General features: G+C 31.9%; 8 protein-coding genes across 8 annotated transcripts; 4 read left to right on the top strand and 4 right to left on the bottom strand.

The window, feature by feature from the left end:
* Positions 1–422: 422 nt before the first annotated feature.
* LOC133320342 (L-threonine dehydratase catabolic TdcB-like) lies at positions 423–3,152 on the bottom strand. Its single transcript, XM_061528460.1, has 9 exons — positions 3,001–3,152; positions 2,721–2,819; positions 2,568–2,638; positions 2,134–2,421; positions 1,845–2,007; positions 1,548–1,703; positions 1,337–1,473; positions 1,044–1,269; positions 423–923 (listed from the first exon to the last, which is right to left on the bottom strand). The coding sequence occupies exons 1-9, from the start codon at positions 3,079–3,081 to the stop codon at positions 825–827; spliced, it is 1,320 nt and encodes a 439-aa protein (XP_061384444.1). The 5' UTR covers positions 3,082–3,152; the 3' UTR covers positions 423–824.
* An 83-nt stretch (positions 3,153–3,235) lies between these two features.
* Positions 3,236–4,275, bottom strand: LOC116772993 (DNA-directed RNA polymerase II subunit RPB3). The gene has a single exon (XM_032665341.2). The coding sequence runs from the start codon at positions 4,096–4,098 to the stop codon at positions 3,271–3,273; it is 828 nt and encodes a 275-aa protein (XP_032521232.1). The 5' UTR covers positions 4,099–4,275; the 3' UTR covers positions 3,236–3,270.
* Positions 4,276–6,177: 1,902 nt separating this feature from the next.
* Positions 6,178–11,995, top strand: LOC116772992 (L-threonine ammonia-lyase-like). The gene is made up of 9 exons (XM_032665339.2): positions 6,178–6,257; positions 6,570–6,683; positions 8,040–8,110; positions 8,607–8,894; positions 9,261–9,423; positions 9,593–9,748; positions 10,746–10,882; positions 11,163–11,388; positions 11,747–11,995. Exons 1-9 carry the CDS (start codon positions 6,231–6,233, stop codon positions 11,906–11,908), a joined length of 1,344 nt encoding a protein of 447 aa, XP_032521230.1. The 5' UTR covers positions 6,178–6,230; the 3' UTR covers positions 11,909–11,995.
* A 645-nt stretch (positions 11,996–12,640) lies between these two features.
* Positions 12,641–15,865, top strand: LOC133320357 (L-threonine ammonia-lyase-like). The gene is made up of 9 exons (XM_061528504.1): positions 12,641–12,809; positions 12,893–13,012; positions 13,088–13,158; positions 13,227–13,514; positions 13,588–13,750; positions 13,850–14,008; positions 14,085–14,221; positions 14,379–14,604; positions 15,624–15,865. The coding sequence occupies exons 1-9, from the start codon at positions 12,801–12,803 to the stop codon at positions 15,795–15,797; spliced, it is 1,347 nt and encodes a 448-aa protein (XP_061384488.1). The 5' UTR covers positions 12,641–12,800; the 3' UTR covers positions 15,798–15,865.
* Positions 15,866–16,993: 1,128 nt separating this feature from the next.
* Positions 16,994–20,883, top strand: LOC116773271 (L-threonine ammonia-lyase-like). Its single transcript, XM_032665695.2, has 10 exons — positions 16,994–17,198; positions 17,277–17,387; positions 17,478–17,548; positions 17,628–17,915; positions 18,186–18,348; positions 18,514–18,669; positions 18,743–18,879; positions 19,153–19,252; positions 19,384–19,509; positions 20,612–20,883. The coding sequence occupies exons 1-10, from the start codon at positions 17,184–17,186 to the stop codon at positions 20,759–20,761; spliced, it is 1,317 nt and encodes a 438-aa protein (XP_032521586.2). The 5' UTR covers positions 16,994–17,183; the 3' UTR covers positions 20,762–20,883.
* LOC116773272 (pterin-4-alpha-carbinolamine dehydratase) lies at positions 20,784–21,656 on the bottom strand. Its single transcript, XM_032665696.2, has 3 exons — positions 21,391–21,656; positions 21,031–21,240; positions 20,784–20,954 (listed from the first exon to the last, which is right to left on the bottom strand). Exons 1-3 carry the CDS (start codon positions 21,556–21,558, stop codon positions 20,871–20,873), a joined length of 462 nt encoding a protein of 153 aa, XP_032521587.1. The 5' UTR covers positions 21,559–21,656; the 3' UTR covers positions 20,784–20,870.
* Positions 21,657–22,585: 929 nt separating this feature from the next.
* LOC116772842 (DNA repair protein XRCC3) lies at positions 22,586–23,575 on the top strand. The gene has a single exon (XM_032665125.2). It carries the CDS (start codon positions 22,618–22,620, stop codon positions 23,521–23,523), a length of 906 nt encoding a protein of 301 aa, XP_032521016.2. The 5' UTR covers positions 22,586–22,617; the 3' UTR covers positions 23,524–23,575.
* On the bottom strand, positions 23,566–25,246 carry LOC116772841 (abscission/NoCut checkpoint regulator). The gene is made up of 6 exons (XM_032665124.2): positions 25,090–25,246; positions 24,931–25,017; positions 24,779–24,852; positions 24,464–24,707; positions 23,904–24,152; positions 23,566–23,835 (listed from the first exon to the last, which is right to left on the bottom strand). Exons 1-6 carry the CDS (start codon positions 25,135–25,137, stop codon positions 23,626–23,628), a joined length of 912 nt encoding a protein of 303 aa, XP_032521015.2. The 5' UTR covers positions 25,138–25,246; the 3' UTR covers positions 23,566–23,625.
* Between the last annotated feature and the right edge of the window lie 173 nt (positions 25,247–25,419).

Here is a 25,419-nt window from a genome sequence, read left to right as displayed (position 1 = left end):
GACTTCCAGTTTGCTTTAAGAGTTAAAACTTTAAGTACGTTTCTGTCTCGAATATTACTATTGTAAAAATGTTTTCACTTAAATCTTATCTACACAGTTCCTAACATTAATTCCTACTATAGGCGAAGCACGTAACTTGAAGTTTTGCCCGCCATTACGTTCCGAAGACAAAGCCTGAGCTAAATTACGTGTTTTGCATATAACATTATAAATGCCAAAGTTTTTAAGCATGAATGGATTTTATTGCTATTTAGCGTAATATGCGCATATGAAACCTTTTTTTAAAGAAACTTTTCAATAATGTAGCTAGACATCAGATAGGGACCCTAGAACCTGTTTATTTCCTGTTATTAATTATAATCGTATATAAAAAACTCATAAATATTAATTTATACCTTTATTTCGCGTAAATTGTCCGGTTAGCATAACAGTGTACATATATAGTATGAATGTAGTGTGACAAAGATACCATGACAGTTTGTTAAAAAAAATCTAATATCTTACGTATAGGTACACTATTAAGTCGTCTGTGAGCACAGCACCGAATCCAAAGTAGAAAAAGTCGCGGAAATACACAAGCCAAATATAAATTCAGCTTTTTGAAACGAACACATGAGAAATTACGATTTTGCTGTGACGATCACAACTAAGTGTATTTGTAGTGTGTTTTGGAAAGCAACTAAAAATATTCGTTAGTTGTTAGTTACATGATTTATTGGACTTTACATATTTTTTTTATTCCGAAAAACAATTCTTTCATAATGGTACATAGAAATATTGAACAGTGATATGATATTGTCCTCTCGTTTACATAAAAAAAGTTATTATGCTGAAATGATTTGAGAATGAGGATAATCTTTAAGTAATTTCTTCTCCAATTCCTTCGCGTGACTGGGATCACTGGTTTCAAGTAACATGAATACCTGCAATTCGTTTTTAAAGGCATCAATTTAAGTGAAACTTAAAAGATAAATAATTAATTTAATAGAATTCAGCATAAATTTTTTTTATTAGAAAACTAAAGTTAAAGTATGGCGGCTTACGGTGACATTAAGAGCGTCTCGCTTAATCCAAGACCGTTCCGGTTCGAAACTCCTCACGTCCGCACCGGTATCCACAACTTTAGTCAGCAGACGCGCAATCTCAGCGGGTCCATCCGGCAAAGTGATCGAAAACCCAACGAGCCGCCCTTCAGCCATTAGACCGCGATCCACGATGTGAGGCAGACGAGATAATTTTATATTACCACCAGTCAACACGCACACAACACTTGAAAAACACGCGAATTGTGAGTAAACTTAGTTTAACATAAAAGAAGTAACGAATTATGTTTTACTTTTTTCCTCGTAGTTCAGGAACTTTTCCCGCCATTATGGCGGCGACTGGTGTAGCTGCAGCTGCTTCCACTATTATCTTTTCTCTCTCCAATAAGTTAACCATAGCTCTTGATATCCACAAATCATCAACAGTGATCTAGATGTAAATTAAGCCTTTGCTATACTCCATGTTTGTACAAATAAATTCTATTTAGGTGACAAATTACCGACCATTTTGGTTAGATATCTTTTAATGATATGAAAAGCATTGTTGCTTGCTATTTTATCGGCAATGCTTTCAGCAATTGTTGGTTTGACGAGAATTATTGTTGGTTTTTTCTCTTGCAAGGCTTTACTCATAGTTGGCGCTGCTGAACTTTCAACACCCTGTTTAAAAAAAATAAATAATGTTTATTGTATACATTTGAAATGGGTCCATATTTATTATTCTTAGATTAGCTAGAAAATATCTCTCCCAAAAATACATTGTTATCCAAACTAAACAATATCAATTGTTAAAGAACTTACATAAATCAAACATTGGGGTTTTAAGGATTTAACTGCCACTAATATGCTAGCTATGAGGCCTCCGGTGCCGACGGGGCATATTATAGCATCTAACTTATCAACCTGAGAAAGAATCTCCAACCCTAATGTCCCATATCCAGCTAACAAGTCCAACCTGTCAGAACTAATATAATAAAATTAGTTTCAAGCTTAATGAATTTTAATTACTCGTGACCACAGATTGTAATAAAATTTTAAAAGAAAATCAACTGGTTTTTATTAATATAGCATAAACAATAAAAATGCTAACCATCGAATGAAATGCGAGCCTATTTCATCACAATAAGTCAAAGCATGGAGACTAGACTCGTTCGAATCGTTACCAAATACTTTGATAACCGCATAATTTTCTTTGTACTTCTGCTTGTCTGGTAAAGAGCAATCCTTTGGTACAACAACGTTTACAGGGACAGACTCTTTAAAGCCACTGTAAGTCATTGCGTTCAAAAAGTTTCTTCCTCCTGCGACGGTGCAACCTTTTCCTTTTTCCGCGGTCGTCATACAAGACACAACGTTGAATGTGCCACGTGCTTTAAAACTGAATATTTATATTGTTTTAAACCGAGTTGCAAGAAAAAAAAACTAAATAAGAAATTAAAGTATCTACAATTATTTTATTATTAATTTAAATAAATGGATAATTTTAAGAAATAATTGCATTAACACATGTTTAATATTAAATACCTGCCGGTAAGTTGTAGGTTTTCGCATTTTAGTAGCACATTGCAAAAATGATTCCCTACATACTTAGACTCCTGTAATGCGAATAGAATTGTTATATTTAAAACAATTTCAAAAAACACATTTAATTCAAAACAAAACATTAATATTTCATACAACTATCGGAGTAACAGTTATGTGACTTTTAATTCTGTTGTGTGCTTCCTGAATATCTTCTAATTTAAGTCTAATCTTGCTTATCGAATCACTTGGTTCCTAAAACACAAATCCATGATTTATATAGTTGTTGTTGGTTTAAAAAAGGGGTTTCATCCATGCAAAGACATGCACAGGATATTCTGCCAATGTTGTGTATAATGGAGATTTATTTAGTATACATTATTTATCATATACATGTATATAAGCAATTTAAAACACTAATTCACTGTACAATAACCTGGTCAAAGTCATTTTGCTTATAAGCCCCAGATATATCTCCAAAGTAATTGCAACTTTCATATGTTTTTTCACAAGCCATAACTATGAATTTGTGTTAAATATGTACTTATTAAATTTTTGTATATAAATTGATCATTAGAAAAAATGACATTAACCTGACAGGAAATAGAATCTTAAAAAAATATTGTATCTAAAAAGTATTTATGTCAGAATATATTAAATAAAAATCATCATTTCATTTATAAAAATAATATTTTATTTACTTTAATTAATTAATAGCTAGAGCATCGTTTTGTGTTTCTTGTGCTAGTTGCACTTGTAAGTTTAAAAGTTTATTTTTTAATACAACAATGCCCATCAACACTATATTCTCCGGTTTCAATGCTCCTGAGGATTCTACATTATAGAAGAATTTATTTGGTTTTGCTTCCCAGTTGAAATCAGCTTCGTACTGATCCTCATCCAGCTCTGTATGCTCACTCTTCGGCCACTCGTCTGGCTTTGGGTATAATGTATGTCTCATTATATTGTCAGGATCATACTCAAAACACACACCGGATGTTGGATTCCATTTGGCATGCTCTTTTCCGAACCCCTTTTTGGCATATGCTCGCAACTTTAATTCTTGTCCCTTACGTAGCTTGATAATCAAGATTTCATCAAGTTCACCATAATCTGCCTGGTCTTCATCTCTATGGCGTGAAGTGACCGGCACCACTCGTGGGTCACTAGATTTTAAATCAGCAGTTGTCACATGTCTTGTTTGATCGCCAGTGCACTTTACATCCAATGTAAATTCCACACTGCATTCAGTACAGAAATCTGCACACATGCAGTCCCTGGAGTAACGTATTTTATCAACGACGTCATCAGATATCAGGGGTATTAAACCAATACGATGAGCGAGGAATTCGTCACTTAGAACTGTTGAGTTTGCTTCCAGTTGAACCCAGTCAATAGCCATTGTCGGCGTTTCTGCTATGAAAACTCGTCGCATGCTGTTGGCAACGCTCAGCTCTGTATCTTCGACGACAAATTTAACATTGTCGTCTGTTAATTCTGTTATATGTACTGATGGTTGATTTGCGTACGGCATTTCGATATATAATTATTGTATATAATATCTTCGATCACGAAATTCACAATCTTTTAAATCTGATTCGAATTTAACAGTCTTATTAACAATTATACAATATTTTATTATAATTTAACAAAATCGCTACACAATATTTACGGCGCCAGCAAACATATTCAGCTTCGTTTTGACATTACAATTTAGACATAATCCGAATTTGACACTTGCCATAGCGATTCATTGTGTTATCACAAAGAATATTATTAAATATAATTTTTAAAACTTTAAGCAGAAAAAGGTATTTTAAATTTTAGAATTTTACTATAATAATTTTTTTATATAAAATTATTATTTTATTATTTATATAGAATAATAAATTACCACGGCTGGCTTTATGAAAAACTTGCATCATTTTCTAAGTTTTTTTGAAATATCATAAAGATATGGCTATGACTCTACGACTAATAAATTTTATACACAATATAAAGCTGTTTATAATTATTTGTTTTTAACATTTGAAGTTTGTATTATAATAACCAAATGGATATGTAAATATGAACTTCATAAGCTTTAGATATCTGCTAAGAAAGAGAATGAATTAAGTGCTTGAACGCGTATTTAAAATATCTTAAGAAATAGTTCTAGAAAGACAGTTTTAAAACAGTCAATGTAATGGAAGGTGACGTTATACGATCCATGGAGGTTAAATAATCCAATTCCATAAATCAGAGATATCTTGTGATATCTTTCTAAATGCGTATAAAATTTCATGGTCCCCGCACCCCTGTCAGTTGCCGCTCCAAGTGTCCTTGCAGTGCGAGCGCTTGCCATGGTTTTATTCAAAAACAATAATAAATTTTTGTTCTAATCTGGGGTCTGTTTTTGGACTTTCATTACTTTTTACACGTTTTTGTTTATTGAAATTTTCCTTTATTTGCGTGTATGAAAAGCGGAAAGCTAATATTTCCTCAAGTTATGTTTTGATCGATATCTGGAAATTTGGTGTTTGGGTCGAAATCATCCCTTTCTGTCTGTTTAAAATGATCCCTGGAATCTTTTTACCCCATTAGAAATTAAATAGCTGTAGTCTCCTTATCCTAAAAAATTAGGAAGCAAGCTAACATAGTTTAACCTGGAACAAGAACAAGAACTTGTTGATTACATTAAGTATGTGGCGCGTAGAACGTACGACCTGTACACAAAGGATGTTTTGACCTTAGTTTACCAACCGGCTGAAAGAAATAATTTATGCAATACATTTTCTGAAGCAAAGGCAAAAGCTGGACTTGAATGGTCTCTTGGATTTAGACGGAGACATCCAGACATTACCATAACCCAGAATCAGTGGCTTCTGCTCGAGAGTGAGCTTTTAATAAGCCGGTGATGAATATTTTTTTTCGACTTTGGAAAACTTCCCCTTATTTAGTAAGACCGTAGCTAAATCTTTTCTTATTTTCTAGCTTTAACTAGTTGGTGTTTGTTTAAAAAATGTGCAGAATTCATATGAAGGTATACTTACTTTATACTTTATTCAAATAGTTGGTGAAAAAATGATAATATAGGATACACCAGTCCAATAGTAATTAAATGAAGTCGTATTTTAACTATAAGAAGTCGGATTACACTATAGAAATTTAGTTTACAATGTAAACATATACTTATCAACTCGAAAATGAACCTCAACAAAATAGCTTTGTAGGTCCCTAGGTAGGTACAAAAGTAGTTTTGTAGATTGATACTGCCAACAAGTTTATTTCTCGCTTTAAGTTTCTTTATAGGTGTATAATTATTATGCATTTGTGTTAGAAATCCAGATTGGAAATAGTTTTTCAACAAATTTAAGGCTTACAATACTTTACAATACTCATAGGAGCCCATGGGCTTTCAAAATACTACCGAGAGTACAAAAATTTTCTATTCATTTTTCATGGGATATATTGTTTTTTCAACTACTTATTAATGAATCAAATTTTGAATGGAATAATCAAGTGTTCCCAAAGTTATTGCATTGAAGCTAGACTACAGTCATCAAGTATTCGTATACTTACTGTCTAATCGACATTTTACTATAAAAGCTCAGCTCCGATCTCCTATCCTTTAGTTTCGAAGTGCTGCCATTCAGAATAGACGTGCAAAGATTTTCAAGAAAACAGATGGAGGAATACCAGAGAAGATCATCTGTAGGATACGTTTTTAGACTTTTGTGTTATATAGCCTCTATACTAAAACATACCATTGTCACCAGCGATAAGTACTTCAAAATATAATTATATACGTATATGATAAACGCAAAATAAACAAATAATTACGATCACGGAATAGTGATTAGGATGAATATTTGCCATTGAATGGCTATCGTAAAATTTAACCCTAACACCTCTGACCCCGTTTTATATCATGGGTGTTTAAGACTTCATTTAATTGTGTCTATTAACTACTGGGCTACTCACAAGTATGGTTAGTCTGTGACATTATCAAAAATGGTGTTTCAGACGGTCGAGTTCGACCCCATGTGTGACAAAGACAATCCTCAAATAATAAGTTTTGAGGACGTATCAGCAGCTGCCTATAGGATCCAGAGCGGGATTATAAAAACGCCATGCGTGGTATGTATACTTTGATATAATATATATATATTATTCGTTTTATTCTAGTGATTACCTAGTTAAGCAATTTATTTTTAAATATATAGTCATCATGGTATACAGTTTTAATATATTTTTTTATTAATTACAAATCATTTAAAGTCAATACATAAATAAAACGGTTAAGTAAAAAATATTTATAAGGTTTGCTTTAAATGGTTCTTTGTGAACTGTAAACTGGATAAGATGCGGAAGAATCTAATGTCTTATATATTATTTCTTACGCAAATGATTCAGTGTTAAGTATGAGTTGAAACAAACAAAAACAACTACGATTATCTCTATTTTGTTTTAATAATAAGGAATCAAAGAAAGAAAGTCCGCATTGACTTAACAATTTTTATTAAGAAAAAAAGTAATGGAAACTGTTTTTGATAAATTATTTAAAATTCGTAAAATAATTATTAAACTTTAATCCTATTTATTTCATATCTGCCTATATATAACAAGTGACATATATTTCCTACTTCTATTTTGTTACACCAGAAACTAAACGCTATAGACTTTTTTTTTTTAAATATGTCAGACACCTTTCTAACTGGAAATAGTTTACACCACATAAAAAAGACAAAATTTAATAATTAAATTCGTTTCCAATGACTCAAAAATTTATTAGTTTTAATTATTTTATCGATTCTGTGTTTATATCAAATTCATCCTATTACTATCTTTACATGATATTGACCTTGTGGACGTTAATTAATATCACGTTTAAAAACAAAAAAAAAAAAAAACAATGATGTTTAATTTTGTCATTGACCTCTTTTTTTAACCCATAACAGATACAAAATATAATTAACCTTTTTGACTTGTACAATATGAATGTTTTATGAAATTTTTATTAAAATTAATTACTGAAACAACAAGTTCTTATAAGTTATAGCCAGGAAGAGTAATATTAATTAGTATGTTAGAATAATTAATAAATAAAGAAACGTATATATTTGACAGAACTTTAATTGAATTCGCTAGATTTTAGAACATATCGGCAGAATACAAACATACCTATGAAATAAAAAATAAACTATGTTTGTAATGGATAACTGCCCGTTCATACCATTGTTGCACAGATATTCTTAAGAATAATTTAATTCAACAAATGGGCATCGCCAGTTGATAAAAGCCAGATAAAATATATAATTTTTTAGGTATGGCCACTATAATTTATATAAATACTATTATTTTTTTAAAGTAAGCAAAATATCGATTAACCTCGTCATGAATATCTTTTTGAAACTTAATTTACTAAAAAAACCATATTACCGTTTACAACGTATAAAATAAAATTCTAAATATATATATATATTTTTTTTACAGAAATCTCACATGTCATCTATTTTTGAAATGGATATTTATCTCAAAAATGACTTTCTGCAACACACTGGCAGGCGAGTATTTATAATGAAATCCATAAAAAAAAATAATGGAATGTTCTTATTCAGGAAGGAAAAGTTGTTATATTGTAGAGTATCTTATGCTAAGCACATACCTACCTACCTTTACACATATTTAGAATACAATTTTGATCTGTACACACATTGTATTAAGGTTTCAAATTCTCTTTAAAGGAATCTTTGAAACCTAGCTGTGTAACACCTAGTACTTGTTCATTATAATGTCAGTATATCATTAAGACATTAATGGTTTTATAAAAATTTAAATTTAAACCTTGGTATAATGTGGCACAGAAAAGTGCAATATTAGGAGGTATCGATAGAAATCTTTCAATAAGTCACTATGTAACATTAGTAACAATAATTAATAAGTATGTGATGTGTGTAATAGGAAGCAAAAAAAATATGTAACCTTAAAAAACAACACAGATTTTTGTTATGGATTATGGCTGTATGCACGAATTTGCTCTACTTTAAATTTTCTTAACAGTTTCAAAGAACGTGGGGCTCGTAACGCCCTCATTTTGCTATCATCCGAGGCAAAAACTCGCGGTGTGATATCAGCTTCACTCGGAAACCACTCCCAGGGTCTCAGCTACCACGCACAACAGCTGAACATACCGGCCACTGTGGTCATGCCAAATGTGGCACCCATCATGAAAATACAGAACTGCCGTTCGTACGGCGCTAACGTCGTCATCCATGGGCACGACATGAAGGAAGCGAAGTACCATGCTATGACGCTAGCCAAGGAGAGGGGACTCACATACATTAACGGGTATGTATAAAGTATTTTCGAGGTCGTCTAAACCTCAATGTTGATAACATAACGAATTAATCATAACTAGTGACATGACATGAGCATTCCTTCGGCCGTTCCTCTCGTTCACTAAACCACATTAAAAAGAAAAAAAAAACCTTAAGTTTTTCATTTTGTCAATTGTTTTTTGTAAACAGTCTTCTAGACTTTAGCCCGAAAATAATAAAAAAAAGGCCTACGAGAAAAGGAGATCGTTATGTTTTATTTCCCCAATAGCTAATATATGTAGCGTATCCACCGAAATCCGGTAATTACTCTCATCACATTTACATTTTATCGCTGAACTAGAGAATGCTTGTGATTGAAATATTTCTCCATCATCAGCTACGATCACCCTCACATAATGGCCGGTCAAGGCACCGTGGGGTTGGAGATAGTGGAACAGGTTCCTGATGTAGACGCGGTCATCGTCCCCGTGGGCGGCGGCGGTCTACTCGCCGGAGTCGCCACTGCCATTAAGAATATTAAGCCCCATGTTCTCATATACGTATGTTCTTTTTGGGATTTATCGGTCTTTAGTAAATAGACATTTGGTTCAGTGTTTCTTGTGAATGCATATAATTCCTGCAGATAAATGAGAATCAGACCAGATCAGGCTTAGTTAAAGATGAGTTATAATTCAGATCATGATTAGTTTAAAATCCGTGTCATCTCAGGGCGCTGAAACCGAAAAATGTCCAAGCATGAAGATGGCTATCAAACATCAACAGCCAGTGAGCGTCAATATCCGGTCCACGCTAGCGGACGGGCTCGCCGTGCCCACGGTCGGCTACAACGCCTTCAAAACATCGAAATCGCTCATGGATAGGATGGTAAGATGGAAAAGATTTTGACTAATCACGCATTTATAAGTCATCAACCATCAATTTTGGAAATTACACTCCTAAGATATTTCTTAATTGCAATAAAACTTAATCAAAAATTGGAATAATGTTGGTGTCAAAGGCTAAGTTTTTTTTTTTTTATAATATAGCCTAAGCTTGTGTCCTTGTCATTCCGTCGTCAGGATCGCGTAGGTGATGTGCCTATTTTTATTGAGACCATATTTATAATAAATGTAACACATATCATTAATGTTATCATTATACTTTAATTTGCATTCATTTTATCGTATCGCTTTACAGTTTTAAAACATTATTCTTAATTTAAAATCCTGTTATAGCTAGATAAAGCCAATCCCAGTAAAGGAGGTTATCACTGTTGAAACTTTTTTCATGTTATACTATGGTATAGTCTTGATAATAAAGCAACGTGCAAAATTATTAAGTAACCTGCAGAAATGCTTATCTTCGGGTGACATAAGTGATGAATCTCTTAAAGTTACTATTTATGTATTTCTGGCATCATCGAAGCTAGTTTTTAAATAAGTTCTGTAGCGATAGTTGAAAACGTGGTGGTTTTTATAAAATCTGTAATACAAAACTTTAAATACAGAAAAAAGACTAATAGCTTTTTAAGACATTTTTTTTTTTTAATTAAGTGGTCGTATTCATCTCAGTTCTATAAAAACGTAAATTCGATGGTAAAATAACATAGCAATATCTGTGTTAGCGCTGCCATGTGACGGGTATAGAATATTTGGGTGTCTGATAATTCGGCACGCGGTATAGGTACGCCATAGATTTATCTTTTGTGGTTGAGCTTACAATTAAATTTTTGCATGTAAGGAACCAAGAATATTTTAGATATTTAAAAACTAAGTACCAAAAGTCACTATGATAGATGGTTCAAATTATAATTTGTCCCTTAAATATATATAAATATATATATATATATATTTAAGGGACAAATTCTAATAATAATGAATAGATAACAGTAAACGAGGATTGGATTGCTCGCGCGATTCTGCGTTTGGTGGAACAAGAAAAGTATGTTGTGGAGGGCGGCGGCGCTGTCGGAGTGGCGGCTATCATGGCCGGACTCGTGCCCGAGTTGGTTGGGAAGAAGTAGGTTTGGGTTCCTAATGAGATATCACGAATCGTCTTGACATTGTTTATAACTAAACTCTTGACATTATTTAAGTACGTACGCATTTTTTCATTATATGTAGGATATTAATGAAAACCGGCGCCTTTCGCCTTAGAACTAACTTCTACTCCTTCCGTTTGATATAATTTTTTTTAAAAATCAGAACTTTAATACAAACATGGCCTTTTCATTTATATCATATAAAATATTAATCGTCTTCGATCAAAATGCCAAAGAGTTTCTCTACATTCCTTTAAGGGTGGTATGTATTCTGTCGGGTGGTAACATCGACACCACAATCCTCGGTCGTTGCTTGGAGCGGGGTCTGGCCGCGGAACAGAGGCTCGTCAAATTCAAGGTCACCGTCAGCGACCGACCCGGAGGCATCGCGGAACTGTGCAAACTCATCTCCTCCATAGGAGTATCTATCAAGGATATAATGCAAGAACGAGCTTGGGTCTTTGGCGACATATTTAGCGTTAGGGTGAGTCTCTTTCTCTCTCTCTCACACACACACACTCTCACTCTCTCACTCCTTGTTAGTTGCGTTAAGAAAATTTCAAAAATTTCGCCAATGTCATGTGTCAATATTATACTGAACTATGTGTAGTGTGAGTCTTCGGATTGTCTATGCCATTTTTTGAAACATCTGACATATAAATTCCTTCTGGCAGACCATATCCAAAAATCAATGTAAAATTTCTTTAAGGTAATACCCATACAACAAAGAAAAGCGTTGACATTGGCAACGCTTCCACGACTATAATGAATGAAGTCATAGAATAAAAAAATACCCATATTTTTAATATCTCCAGCTGAACGATTCAAAACTATTGTTTTAGGTGAAAGTCGTTTGTGAAACCAGAGGTCCGGAACATTTGGAGGAGCTGGAGAAAATGATAACTGACACATATAAAGAGTGGAATTTCTCCAGGGATTGTGAAGAATTTGACAGAAATGATAGAAGACTGAGCACGTTCTCCATCGATGAAGTTTCTAATTAAATCGATGTTCTGGAATTCAGATGAAAAAAAATACGGAAATTTTATGAATGAATATAAATAAAATATATGTGATATTAAATCTTGAAACTTGTTTTATTTTTTTTCTTTTTAGAAAAAACCTCATTAGATAATAATTTTGTTCGTTACTTTATAAGATAATTCTATATTTTAAAGAAGGAAAATCAAAAAAGTATCACCGATAAAAAGTTTTGGTATTTACGAATATTTGAAATGAACGAATTCAGTTTCCGGGGAATAAAGACAACGACTCAACAGACTTTTATATATTTCGGACCGCTTCTAATCCTGAAAATTTTATTTCCGCCAACAGCTTTAATTCTATTATCACATAACAATGAACACAATAGAACAATTATAATTTAAAATACATACTTTTATACACAATGCACAATACTACTTTAAACTAAGTAAACTTAAATGAACTATGTAACACAATTAATCTTGTTGCGATTCCGACCGCGTCTACAACTTTTATGGCCAACAACGGCGGTAAATTGCAATCAAACAAAAATCTAATCTTGTAAAACCTTCGTGGTAAAAGGCACGTGAAATTGCGATTGCAAAGCGCAAGGTCACTACCATTATTATTATGTTAACCATCGGCAATATTTTTGATATACATATATGTATATATTTTTAAAACACCAATCTTTTAATAATTAAGCAGCCAGATTGAAAATTTTCTAAATTTAAAATCATTAGCATCATTTTCAATTTGACATTTAAATAAATAAATATTTGACATGTAAATTTTTCGTTGATTTATAAATTTATAAAAATATATTAGTGTAAATTTTTATACAAATAAAAAAATTATGGCACATTAATTTAAAACACAATGAATAAAACCGTATAAAACGAAAAAATCAATATGGCTAACGTAAGTACTGCAATTATTTTAAGATGTACTTTAGTAAAAAAACCAAGTTGAAACAACAGCTTATCTAATACTTAATCGTACAGACCCAAGACGTTGAATATGACGAATATTGTGATCCGAACAATCCTCGGAAGATTAAATATGACGATATTTTGGCTGCATATAGAAGAATTACGGGTTACGTATTGAAAACGCCTTGTACGGTAAATGTTATTTTTTATTTTCTATTTTCTATTACCAAAACTACACACTTTTTACGTAAAATTTTATTTCAACAGAGAGCTCACATGTCAGATAGGTTGGGTATGGAAATATATTTAAAGCAGGAGTTCATGCAACACACTGGATGGTAAAAAAATTAAAAAATTATAATAATAACATTTCTCAATTACCTATTAATGTTAAATCCCCATTCAGCTTTAAGGAACGCGGAGTTAGGAATACTATGCTGTTACTGTCGGAGGAGCAAAGGAAAGTTGGTGTAATAAGCGCTTCGACGGGGAACCATGGCACTTCAATGAGTTATCACACCACACAGATGGGTATTCCTTGTATAGTTGTGATGCCGGTTCGAGCACCTATCACTAAACTAACTAAATGTCAAAACTTTGGAGCGAAAACAATACAACATGGCGACAATATGGCCGAAGCGAAACATTACGCTATGGCTCTGTCAAAAGAAAAGAAATTATACTACGTTAATGGGTACATATTATTTCATTGCCATTTTTAAGTATATCCTCTGTGAAAAATATTTATGATTTATCTGTTTTGTTAGTTATGATCACCCAAACGTCATAGAAGGTCAGGGTACTATCGGCATAGAGATTATAGAACAGGTACCGGATGTAGACGCTGTCATTGTACCTGTTGGCGGAGGTAGTCTTTTATGCGGCATAGCTGTTGCCGTGAAACATTTAAAACCGGACACGGAAGTTTATGTACGAAACAGTTATTTATATCTGTATTTAAATTTACCTTTATATGTTGTATCAAAAATCTAAATCTTTATCATGTTTATATTTGTACAAAAAATGTAGGGTATACAAACAGAAAAAGCTTATAGTATGGTAGAAGCTTTAAAGAGAAATGAAAGGGTGAAAATTGTCATCGACTCTACCATCGCTGACGGTCTAGGAGTAAACTTAGCAGGCGTCAATACTTTTCACAATCTGAAAAGCGGAATATTGGATAAAATGGTAAAAAATAATAATTTATTATTAAAATTTATCAAAATATAATTGACACCACATTACGAATAAATCTACTAAACAGGTAATAGTTAAAGAGGACTGGGTCGCCCGTGCTATAATGCATGTGGTCGAGGAAGAGCGCTATGTCATAGAGGGCGCTGCGGCTGTCACCATAGCGGCCGTTATGGCGGGGCTTTTCCCGAATCTTAAGGGTAAAAAGTAAGTATTTGTCTATGGTCACGGAAAAACGGTTTCATACTTAATATCAATAAAGCCTCCCGATTCCATATTTGGAATAATCTTTATATTTTATGATAAGGAAATTTATAATATTAATACATATATATATTTATATGAGCAAGTGTTTGTTTTGAAGGGTGGTATGCGTGTTATCTGGTGGTAACATCGACACAACCATCCTGGCTCGGTCGCTGGAGCGCGGTATGGCCGCGGAGGGTAGGTTGGTGAAGTTCAAGGTGACGGTGAGCGACCGTCCCGGGGGTATGGCGGAGCTGTGCTCGCTGCTAGCCACCATCGGCGTCACCGTCCGCGACTGTATACCGGAACGAGCCTGGGTCAAGGGAGACGTGTTCAGTGTTGAGGTGGGTCACAGTTGCGCCTTTTGTATGATTATTATAGTTTATTTTTGATTTTTTTTTTAAATTTCGTAATGAATAGCCCTCGACTGTCATTCAAGCTGATGGTTAAATAAAATGTAGCCTTCGTTGGTTACTTGGTAAAGATAGTGACCGAGTAAAAAAAGATTCTTGTCTTCGGTCTGACTCTTTTATCATCTTCTGTCAAAACAAAATATACTAAAGTACTTTTGGAGCCAAATTGTTTTGTTTTTCCTCAGTGTCCTAGATATTTTTAATGTTATTTTTAGTACTTAAGTTTTTCTTCAATTTAATAACCCCCATATTTGTTCTTCCTAAACGTTCAATTATGAATAAATTATGATTCCGGCGGCCGGTGACTGAGTTGATTTGATTTCAAATCTAAATTACAATTAATTGGTTCGACTTTATTGTACGAAGGGTGAACAAATAGTGACACAATATTCTAAAGAGAAATATAAAACTAAGGTCTGTTTACATCGAACAGCTGAGACTCGTGTAGAATGAACAATTTTACTTAGAAGTTATAGGCTTACCTGCTATTACACCGTAATTCTCTTATTTCTTAATATACTATTACTATAACACCGTCACGTAGCAAACAGGTACAAATCGATGTTAACATACTAGGCTCAGAGTATGTAGGTATGTTTGTCGTAAAATAAACGAAAAAATAATATCATCCTATGATTACAGTACAAGTAACTGAGTTAATGCTATCTGTGTTAATATATACGCAGTTCCGAACAGTTAGCCGGGCAATAATTTAATATAAAAAACAATTAAATGAAAACTAATATTTTATTCTTTTTAAAACTTCATACTCCCGACGTTTTGTTACTTGTAGCAACCGTGATCACGGGCAGACGAGGTGCGATGTGACTCACATTGTATATAACTTAACAACGCGTCATCCGTTAATATTAGTTTAATTTAAATGAATACACGCGAGTCTTAGATATCATTATACAAAAACGATATTTATCGTTAAATTGTCTTTTCAGATGAAAGTGATAGTTGAGACCAGAGGATGGGATCACACGAAAGAACTGATAGAACAAATAAAGAAGAAGTACAAGGAATGTTTCTTCCACGAGATGAGCGAACGCAGCGACAAGGGCGCCGGCGCCAAGAGAGGCCCCTGCCTCGCCCCCAACCCGGTGTGCATGCAGAAATAATGTATCCATTAACTAAACTAACAGTTTGTGATATTAAACATAAAATATACATGATTACAAAAATTTAATATCTTTTAATCGGAAACCAATTTTGATTGGAATTTCGTCATATGTACATACATTGGGCACTGAAATGGATTGCCATGACCAATGTTCTGTGTGGAATGTCTTTCATTTTGATTATATGAAGTCGAATATATAAACTTAAAATATTAAGAAATAGAAGATTGAGGGGTTTGTACATTGTGGATTTTATGGCATAGTCCTCACGGTAAAGCTTCAACTCTTGAAGTAAGTGATCGACAAGAAAGGAGGTACAAACAACAATACTTATACTGTCACGATAAAATTTTTCGGCCAGTTTTCTGGTCATACACAAGATATAAATATCCCAAGATTGGTCCGACGATACCACTACAATCCTCAGACATATTTGGATTTAATAGAAAACATTCATGATTTGAAATTAAAATGGTAGCATAAACAAAATATTGAAGTTAATAAAACCTTACTTATTTTAAATATATACAGATACGAGTTAAAAATACAAACTAAAAATGACAGACACTTTTTTTTATTTCGCATCTGAAAAACTTTATATAAATTTGTAGTTTTGATAAAATACCTCAATTTTCATTGTATTTTTAATTAATTTTTCTTATTTTGATTAGTAAATTTAATGTTATATATGAACCAGTTCTGTGTCTTGCCAACGACAGGTTACTTTTTGTGAAATGAATGTGTCTCCGTAAAGACGGAAAATAAAACATGAACCCTTTGAACTAAATTAAAATAAATAAGTTATTTTATTTGTTAAACCTATTGAATTTGATATTTAAATAATTATGTTTAAAAAAAATCTCATGTTTCTATTTTATTTAAACAGCAAATTAGAAATATCTATGCAGTGACTATTTAAAGAGTTGCACTTAGATGTTCTTCAACGCGTCTGGTATAATTAATAGTGTAAAATTTTTATAATATCTTAAAAATAAATTTATTATGATTTAGCCCAAAATTTTTTTCGTAAATATAATGTAGCAACTTACCTTTACCAACAACATTAATTACGACGAATCCTAACTAATTATGCGAAGATTTATTTGTCATTATATATCTCGTGTGCAAAAATCAATAACCAGTCAGTCGCACCCTCCTCAACCTTACTTCGCTACTGGTTATTGATAAAATTAAAAAAGTGCGAATGTAGCCATAGCATAAAAAACAAAATTAAAAAACATATATCACTCTCACGTCAAATTTTACTTGTACCAACTCGGTATTTAAATTCTAGTGAGCATAATTTAATTTCCCATTATCCGTTTTCGATAATGATATTTTAAACCAATAAAAACGAAATTGTTAGAAATTTTGCAGTATTAAACAATGTCTCGACGCTATGTAAGTATCCCGAATGTTGTTTCGTGAAATAACTAATTAATATTTTCTCGTTCAATAATACTGCTTACACTAAAATAGGAAGATTTCGATGAGTTCTGCGATCCTGACAATCCAAAAATAATTAAATATGAAGATGTCGTCGACGCTTTAAAACGTATAAGAAAATATATACCGCAGACTCCAATAATAGTAAGAAAGATTCGTAAATAAAGTTAAAATGTAAAACGAAAAGTTTGTGTATATAATAAGCGCAATATTAATAATAATGAACATTTTAAGGCTTCACACTATCAGAAAGAATGCGGCATCAATCTTTTCTACAAACTGGAAACGGTAATGAGAACAGGAAGGTGTGTATATTATGAGAATCTTTCTTTAAATCTGTCAGAGTTTAAAATACAAAGCTAATATATCAACTGTACATTTCAGTTTTAAGGAAAGAGGTGCATTAAACGCGCTAGATTTATTGCCAAGAGATAGACAAAAGATGGGCGTTGTTGTAGCGTCTCTTGGAAACCAGGCAATGGGAATATGTTATTATGGTAAAAAACTAGGGATACCAGTGACCGTGGTGATGCCAACCTCTGTGCCAGTCATAAAACTACAAATGTGCAGCGACATGGGCGCCAAAGTTGTAGTTCAAGGTCACAATTTGGTGGACTCTCAGAAATATGCTCGAGCCTTAGCAAAAGAGAAAGGTCTCACTCATATTAACGCGTAAGTTCTTCAGTACATTGCTTTTTAATCTTAACATTAACCCAGCTATTGTTTTATTGGCATTATAGATGAGGAAATTGGGTAACGTGGTTATAGTTACAAAGATATTGTTTGATGTAGGTATGTGTGCGGTTTTAATAGTTATCGATAAACTATAAAGAAGTCTTTGTAACAAGCGTCGGTAGATGTTTGTGTATATAAAGCTAGCAAAGTTCACTTAATATTGTGTCTTCAAAAATAACACTAAAATGGCATTATAACATTTATTAGTCGTGACTATCCCGATGTGATGGCGGGCTATGGTACTGTAGCAATAGAAATTATGGAGCAAGTGCCCGCTTTGGACGCTGTTCTATTGCCCATTGGGACCGGCGGCTTGGCGGCAGGGGTCGCTACTGTCATCAAACACGTCAATCCAAACTGCCTTGTTTACGTAAATAACATCGATAAATTGTTTTAAATATCTAACCTTTAATTTTATCACTAAATACTTTCCAATAGCATAAAATTTGCTCGTTTTTTACAAATAATAAAATTATAAAAACGAAAAGCGCCATCATATTAGTTTGGATTAAAAATAATCTCTTAAACCTACTAGGGAGTTCAATCTGAACGGCTGCCAACATTTTACAAGTCCTTGGAAGCGGGAGAACCTCTTACTTTGCCCTACGAACCATCAATAGCCGAGGGTATAGCGATGCCGTATGTCGGAGTGAATGCGTTTAGAAACGCGCAAAATTTGCTCGACAAATTAGTAAGATGGATCCTCTAGCTCCATTTCTATTATCTTCTCTCAATCATCTACACTGTGATATTTTTTTTTATAGATATTAGTTTCAGAGGACTGGATAGCTAGGTCTATTTTGCATTTAATTGAAAAAGAACGACTAGTTGTAGAGGGCGCTGGTGCTTGTCCGTTGGCAGCAGTTCTATGTAGCCAGGTCCCTGAACTGAAGTCAAAAAAGTAAGGTTTTAAATATATATACATTGAAAAATGATGTAATAGATACGAACTTAGCGCTGAGATCAGGAAATTTGAACATTCATGATTAATTGGTTGACAAAAATATATTATTTTCACAGTAAACAATAAATCGTAATAGTAAAATCCAACCGTTATTTTCAAATGGAAATCTTTGTCCACATATGCCTAGTATACATTTAGCTTGTACTTATTATTCTTATCTAAATGAAAATGCTACCTTGATTATAACTTACCACTGTTTTGTATTTTCAGTGTCGTTATAATCCTCAGTGGAGGTAACATAGACGCTGTGTTACTAGGCCGTTGTTTAGACAGAGGACTGGCAGCAGAAGGTCGTCTTATAAAATTCAAAGTAATTTTAATCTGTTTTTCTTTTTTATTAGACAAGAACAAAACAATATCTCATAATTATCATAGCAATTACTATAATGAGATGGAAATTAAAATCGTAAATTACAAATTTTGTTCGTACACCATCAACAGGTACTAGTGAAAGATTTAGGCACAGAGTATGAAAGGTTTACTAAACTGCTAGCGGATAACGGTTATAATTTGGTAAGACAGTTTCAGGATCGCATTTGGGTGGAAAACGAAATTTACCGAGTTGAGGTAATGAGCGTTTAATTATTATTTTTAAAATCTTTGACTTATATTTTTGTTATCTATGAAAATGTATAAAATTAGTATGTAGTTTATAGTCAAACTGTATTTTCGCTAGAATTTGCCGTTTTTGTTGCTGATGATGGTACAACATCAGTCAGTAATCATCGTCATACACATAAAAATAGTAAAAGCTGGGTTTTTATAATTCGTTTTTGACATAAATACAAAAAAAATATCCATAACAAATGGACATAGGCTAGATGGGATCATCTTAATATAAATTTTTAATTTCCAACAATCCATAAGTAAAAGTACCTAATATTTTTCGGATTATACTACGCGTATTTTTATTATTTTATAAACCTGCATACTCCCGACGTTTCGGTTACTTTGCAGTTTGCACGTAATCACGGTTGCTGCAAAGTAACCGAAACGTCGGAACTATGCAGGCTTTTAAAATAATAAAATACGCGTAGTATAATCCGGAAAATATTAGTTTCATTTAAATGAATACTCGCGAAAGTCTTACAAATAGATCTCATTAAACAATACATAAGTTTTTTATTCTACAATTTATAATTTTAATTCCAATTTATAGATTTAATAAACTTTTTAAAATGGTCAATGATTTTTGGACATGCATAAGAAGTTAAAGATTCAATCAGATTAAGATTATATTGAAAAAATTTATTCTTGATTTTTTAAATTATTATAAAAGTAACTTTAGAATGCAGCATGCATATTAGTTGCATGCTTAAAAGCATTCTGCCAAGTGTTAAAAACTAACATTATTACTTAAACCCATGTTAATATAGAGATATAAAAACTATTTGCTACCTCTAGATATGTAGTTCTTACACAGATTAAATTTAATTTCTGAGAAACAATTTAACTGTGCACTGTTTTTACATAATTAATTACATTTTAAACATATGTTTCATTTTACCTCATAATTGTATATAAAATTATCCTCAAGTTGAGTTTTTTCATGAAAATTGCAATATAACATAAACAAAATGTTCAAAATACTAGTTGGGTAAGGTATTGTTATGGAAAGTTCGCACTATTATGAATTTAATAAATATAAATATATTTTATTATTCAACAGATGAAAGCCGTCTGCGAGACGAGAGGACTCGACCACGCTCTGGAGTTGAAGAGAATAATTGAAAAGACATATCCAAATGAATGCGCTTTTGAAACGGAACCCTTTGATAGCGACAACACCTGCTCTTGCTATATACCTACAAAATGTTAATAGTGGACGTATTGAAAGAAAATTAATCTTTAAATAAATTTTATTAACACCAAGTTACATATATACATTAAACAAACATAACTGTCACAACATATTGAAAAAATTTGATTTATTTGAAATTTTCATCCATGAACGATGCCATCTTAATGTCTCTTTTACTCAAGCCGTTGCAATCATGCGAAGACAGTGTCACCTAAGAATAAAAGAATATTACTGATTGTTGTTTGTTAATTTTAAAACTTCTAATACTCTTATATAGACCATTTTACCTGTAGTTTATTGTAAACATTAAACCACTCTGGATGGTGGTCCATTTTCTCAGCGAGCAGAGCGACCCGGGTCATAAATCCAAATGCCTCATTGAAGTTTTTAAATTGAAATTCTTTTTCAATGGCATCTCTGTTGCTTTGCACCTTCCAGCCAGAGTTCAGTAATGGTTGAAGCAAGGACTCACGTTCTTGTTGACTTAGTTTGTCAGCCTTCAAATAAAAACTTAATTGAAAAAAATTATAAAGCAACAGGTAGGTATAAATAATAGAAATAAATCTAAGTTTTTACAGATATAATGAGGTTTATATGCAATAAAACAAGTTGGGAATATTGTAGTTGTGGAATTACTAATAACTTACCATTTTCCTTTTACTCGACGGAGGTGCGGACACGGTAGCAAACCCGACAACACGACTTGTGTGACTGGTAGCGGCATTGATCGAACCGCGCGAGCTTCGAACCACCGAGCCGGGGTGAAAGTGTATCACTACCAATCTCCCGACTTTGTACAGACTTGTTCGCAACATTATCAAAATTTTACGTAACACTTTAATTTTAAATGATTGTCTATTTAATTACTTAGATTATATAAAATAATTTTATTTAAACAAGGTATACCTTGTATAATTGTACTATTTATCTAACCATATTACGATTTGTCAACAAGTATTCAAAGTTGCTGTGTAACTAAAACAACGAAAAAAAAACAACAAATTACTCTCAAAATTATGTACGCTCATATGATAAAAAAATATATTTAAATTTTAATAAATTACGTTGTTTACTTAAAGGGATGACGTAAAGTATGTCAAACTTTTTACAAATTTTAATCGGTGCATTTAAAGTTATAAAAAGTTTTTTAAAGTATTCGTATAAGCATTAATATAAAATTTTTGTTTAGTTTTATAAAATTATATATGAACTTTTATATCATGCCAAAAAAAAAACTACTTACACATAACGCTATTTATTTATAACATTATGATAAAATAAGAATTACTTCATACATGAGAGCTTTTAAACCAATACCAAGTACAAGACATGTTGTTAAAAAAAAAAATATAGCTAATATCATTTAAGTTCCTAAGTACTACGTTTCTTTATGTTTATTTTAACTTAATTTGCTAATACAAAACAAGTAGGTACCCAAAACAATTTATCTTTAGAAGCGTTCATAATAAGAAATCCACAATAACAATTGACTACACACTGAATTAAGATTTATAAATAAAAATATTCCTTTTAAAATAAAATAAAATTAGTAAAGTAATCAATGATTTGAGATTGTAAAATACGTATAGGTATATAGTAGTTATTATAAATATGTACATAATAGTTAAATTTGTCAATAAAGTTTTGCTCACTTTGTATTTTAGAGCTTTGAACATATTTAAAGTAGTCTGAATAAAAATCCAAAATCTATTTTTAATTTAGTAATTTTTTTTTTATTAATACATAACTGCAATAAAAAAATATTTTTTATTAAGATCAGCAATTTAATACAGAAACTCATGTTATGCATGTTATCTATTTCCACACATTTTTATACAATATTTTTTATTTTGTACATTTGAAGGTACACAAAGATGGATTTGAAATCAATACTCCCATCTAGGTTATATGAAATTATTGATAGAGTCGAATTGACTAGTAAACAAATAATTCTTCTATCTATATGGGACCTCAAAAAACTTACAAATTTAAATAAAGACGACATACTGATACTAAAACATATAGTCAGTCAAAATTGTAGTCAGACACCTGTGAATGGAAATGATATCCCAGAAGAAGCTCCAAGAATACCGACTGGTTGTAAATGCATAGATAGTTTACTAAATGGGGGTTTTCGTAGGGGGACTTTGACAGAGATATTTGGCGAAAGTGGCACGGGTAAAACACAAATAGCTATACAAGCTGCAGCCTTAAGTTATGCTACTGGCAGTGTGTTTATATGTACAGAGGACTTGTTTCCAGTGACGAGATACAACCAGATATGCGAACATTATTTAAAAAACAAAACATATGGTGAAAACGTGTTTATTGAGCTTTTAACGCATCCGCAAGAGTTAATATCCTGTGTAAAAGTAAGGTTACCAAAACTATTAGATAATAATAAAATTTCCCTTCTTGTTATTGACTCAATCGCTGCACCGTTCCGATGTGAATATACGAATTATATACAAAGGGCTGAAGAGTTGAAAGATATAGGGTTTTCATTGATTAGTTTGGCCCAAAAATATAATTTTGCAGTCATTTGCATCAATCAAGTCACTTCAAGCTTTGATGAGTCTGATAATGTTGTACCATCATTGGGTCTTGTCTGGTCTAACATGATATCATACAGGATTAAAATTTCAAAAACAAATGAAATGATAAAATATAATTCTAGGGAGACAAATGTCCGGAGCTTTACTTTAGTAACAAGTCCAGAGACACTTTCCGATACAGCAAAATTTATAATAACAGAAAATGGTATTAATGAAATTTTATAACACTTAGGTTAATTTTGTGATATTGGTAATAAAAATAATAAACAAGAATAAAATATATTTTATTTGATAAACATATAAATAATTTGCTTGATTATATAAATTTTAGTAAGTGCTGTTTTTTGGTGCTGTGTAAGTTTCATATTTGTTACAATCCTCATCATCTCTGTGCTCTAGGTAACATCGTTTACAGAAAAGATACTTGCAACCCAAACAGCGCATAGTCGCATCCTCATTGCATATTTCACAGAATGGAAGTTCATCGAGCACTGGTTCCGAGATTTCATTTCCTTCAAGAGCAGTTTCAGCTTTTACCTATAAAACAATTTATATTAATGGACGCAAAAAATAGACTAAATAAAATACAATGAATATTTTTCTACCTTTTCCAAGATCTTTTTAACCGTCTCCTCTTCGTCCTCTGAGTCATCAATACTTTTGGAAGATTGTTGAGGCACATTTTCTTTAGATGCAGGGCCCTTTAGATTCTGCAATCTGCTTTCTATATCACTAACCAAATGATCAAACTCGTCTTTATAATTCTTATCCATTTTTGTTTCGTCCATATATCGCTTAAGAAGATCATCGGCCTGTTCTTGTTCTGTTCTGGTATCTTGTACTGGTAATGCAGGCTGAAGATAGGTTTTATAATTATATTTCTATTAAGAGTTACTTATATAAGTATGAAAGAAATTTTAAAGTAGAATTCTTCTTGTTTCTCAACAATAAAGAGCTTAATAATAATATAAGATAAGAAATAAGGGCTTCCATGTTTTGAGCAAGAGTTAGGGATATATTGGATTGATGAGATATCAAAATGAAAAAAGTCATTCTAGTTATGAAACCTAAACAAATTGGAGAAAAAATTCCCATTATTATCCTTCAGATATTTACTCTTTAGATAGTGAATTAGTTCTGAACTTCAATCAATTTATCAGTTTACCTTACTCTGAACTGCACTTAATGGTACTCCTTTAATATTGGCCAACCTAGCTTGCAATTCCGAATCTGATGTCACTGGTATATTTCCTTTCAGTTTTTGCAAGCGCTCAATTATTTCTGCATTACTACTGGGTTTCTGGACATCTATATGATCTTTTAATTTCCGTAACCTATCTTGTATTTCTTGTTCAATATGATTTTTGGGTTCACTACTGGATGTTGCTTCATCTAACGCACTTATTCTCCTGTAATAAATGTTTGTTTATACATAACTTAAAACATTAATTGACCTGAACTCAAAAATTATATGTCTTACTTATAGTATGCATCTGGGGGAACAATCTTATTGGATTCATTAGAATTTTTCTTATTTTTACATTTGTTGCAAACCTAAAATTAAAAACCAAATATAATAATATAAAAAAAAATCGTAGTTATTATTAGAAATTAAGAAAATTATATTTTTACCTTTGCTTCAGAATTTATTTTTTCTAGGAATATTTTATTGTTCAAGCATTTGGAACAATAACTAAATCCACAACCGGGACAACCTTTCTGTAATATAATAAATAATTAATAAAGTAAGTAATATTATTTATACTACATAAAGTTTAGAAGCATAATTACTTCTTGTCGAAGAAGAGAAAACGACTTTGAACACGAATTGCAGGACATGATAAATTATGAGAAATATTTTCTTTATATGATATAAACTGATTTGAAGCTATCATAATACATATAAGAAATAATTAGTGGTTTAAAATTAAACAAACACATATTAATTATTATGATATAAAAGTTTGTGACTTATGTCATTAGGACGTATTTAACGTTTATTCGTATAAGTAAAATATATTAAACGGTATTTAAAAGTTAGGTTTAAAGAGAGTTATTTTTATTTGTTTTTTTTTTTTAATCTACACAATAAGTTATTTATAGAAACCTAAGTTTTAGACT

This window comes from Danaus plexippus (genome assembly GCF_018135715.1).
Source record: "Danaus plexippus chromosome 18 unlocalized genomic scaffold, MEX_DaPlex mxdp_20, whole genome shotgun sequence".
In the NCBI taxonomy this organism is placed as follows: domain Eukaryota; kingdom Metazoa; phylum Arthropoda; class Insecta; order Lepidoptera; family Nymphalidae; genus Danaus; species Danaus plexippus.
This window is presented reverse-complemented; position numbering and strand designations above follow the sequence as displayed.

What these genes read in the sequence shown, in the direction of transcription:
- LOC133320342 (XM_061528460.1), bottom strand. Translation starts at nt 3,081, where the DNA reads ATGGCTTGTGAAAAAACATATGAAAGTTGCAATTACTTTGGAGATATA. An exon ending in AACCTACAACTTACCGGCAG is followed by an intron (nt 2,422 to 2,567) that starts GTATTTAATATT and finishes ATAAATATTCAG; the next exon opens with TTTTAAAGCACGTGGCACAT. An exon ending in AACCCCAATGTTTGATTTAT is followed by an intron (nt 1,704 to 1,844) that starts GTAAGTTCTTTA and finishes TTTTTTAAACAG; the next exon opens with GGTGTTGAAAGTTCAGCAGC.
- LOC116772993 (XM_032665341.2), bottom strand. Translation starts at nt 4,098, where the DNA reads ATGCCGTACGCAAATCAACCATCAGTACATATAACAGAATTAACAGAC.
- LOC116772992 (XM_032665339.2), top strand. Translation starts at nt 6,231, where the DNA reads ATGGAGGAATACCAGAGAAGATCATCT. An exon ending in AATACCAGAGAAGATCATCT is followed by an intron (nt 6,258 to 6,569) that starts GTAGGATACGTT and finishes ATGGTGTTTCAG; the next exon opens with ACGGTCGAGTTCGACCCCAT. An exon ending in AATCGCTCATGGATAGGATG is followed by an intron (nt 9,749 to 10,745) that starts GTAAGATGGAAA and finishes AATAATGAATAG; the next exon opens with ATAACAGTAAACGAGGATTG.
- LOC133320357 (XM_061528504.1), top strand. An exon ending in TTCATGCAACACACTGGATG is followed by an intron (nt 13,159 to 13,226) that starts GTAAAAAAATTA and finishes ATCCCCATTCAG; the next exon opens with CTTTAAGGAACGCGGAGTTA. An exon ending in CCGAATCTTAAGGGTAAAAA is followed by an intron (nt 14,222 to 14,378) that starts GTAAGTATTTGT and finishes TTTGTTTTGAAG; the next exon opens with GGTGGTATGCGTGTTATCTG.
- LOC116773271 (XM_032665695.2), top strand. An exon ending in GGTCTCACTCATATTAACGC is followed by an intron (nt 17,916 to 18,185) that starts GTAAGTTCTTCA and finishes AACATTTATTAG; the next exon opens with TCGTGACTATCCCGATGTGA. An exon ending in CCTGAACTGAAGTCAAAAAA is followed by an intron (nt 18,880 to 19,152) that starts GTAAGGTTTTAA and finishes TTGTATTTTCAG; the next exon opens with TGTCGTTATAATCCTCAGTG.
- LOC116773272 (XM_032665696.2), bottom strand. Translation starts at nt 21,558, where the DNA reads ATGTTGCGAACAAGTCTGTACAAAGTCGGGAGATTGGTAGTGATACAC. An exon ending in CGTCGAGTAAAAGGAAAATG is followed by an intron (nt 21,241 to 21,390) that starts GTAAGTTATTAG and finishes TTTTATTTGAAG; the next exon opens with GCTGACAAACTAAGTCAACA. An exon ending in ATGTTTACAATAAACTACAG is followed by an intron (nt 20,955 to 21,030) that starts GTAAAATGGTCT and finishes TTTTATTCTTAG; the next exon opens with GTGACACTGTCTTCGCATGA.
- LOC116772842 (XM_032665125.2), top strand. Translation starts at nt 22,618, where the DNA reads ATGGATTTGAAATCAATACTCCCATCTAGGTTATATGAAATTATTGAT.
- LOC116772841 (XM_032665124.2), bottom strand. Translation starts at nt 25,137, where the DNA reads ATGTCCTGCAATTCGTGTTCAAAGTCGTTTTCTCTTCTTCGACAAGAA. An exon ending in TAAGTGCAGTTCAGAGTAAG is followed by an intron (nt 24,153 to 24,463) that starts GTAAACTGATAA and finishes ACCTATCTTCAG; the next exon opens with CCTGCATTACCAGTACAAGA. An exon ending in TTAAAAAGATCTTGGAAAAG is followed by an intron (nt 23,836 to 23,903) that starts GTAGAAAAATAT and finishes ATTGTTTTATAG; the next exon opens with GTAAAAGCTGAAACTGCTCT.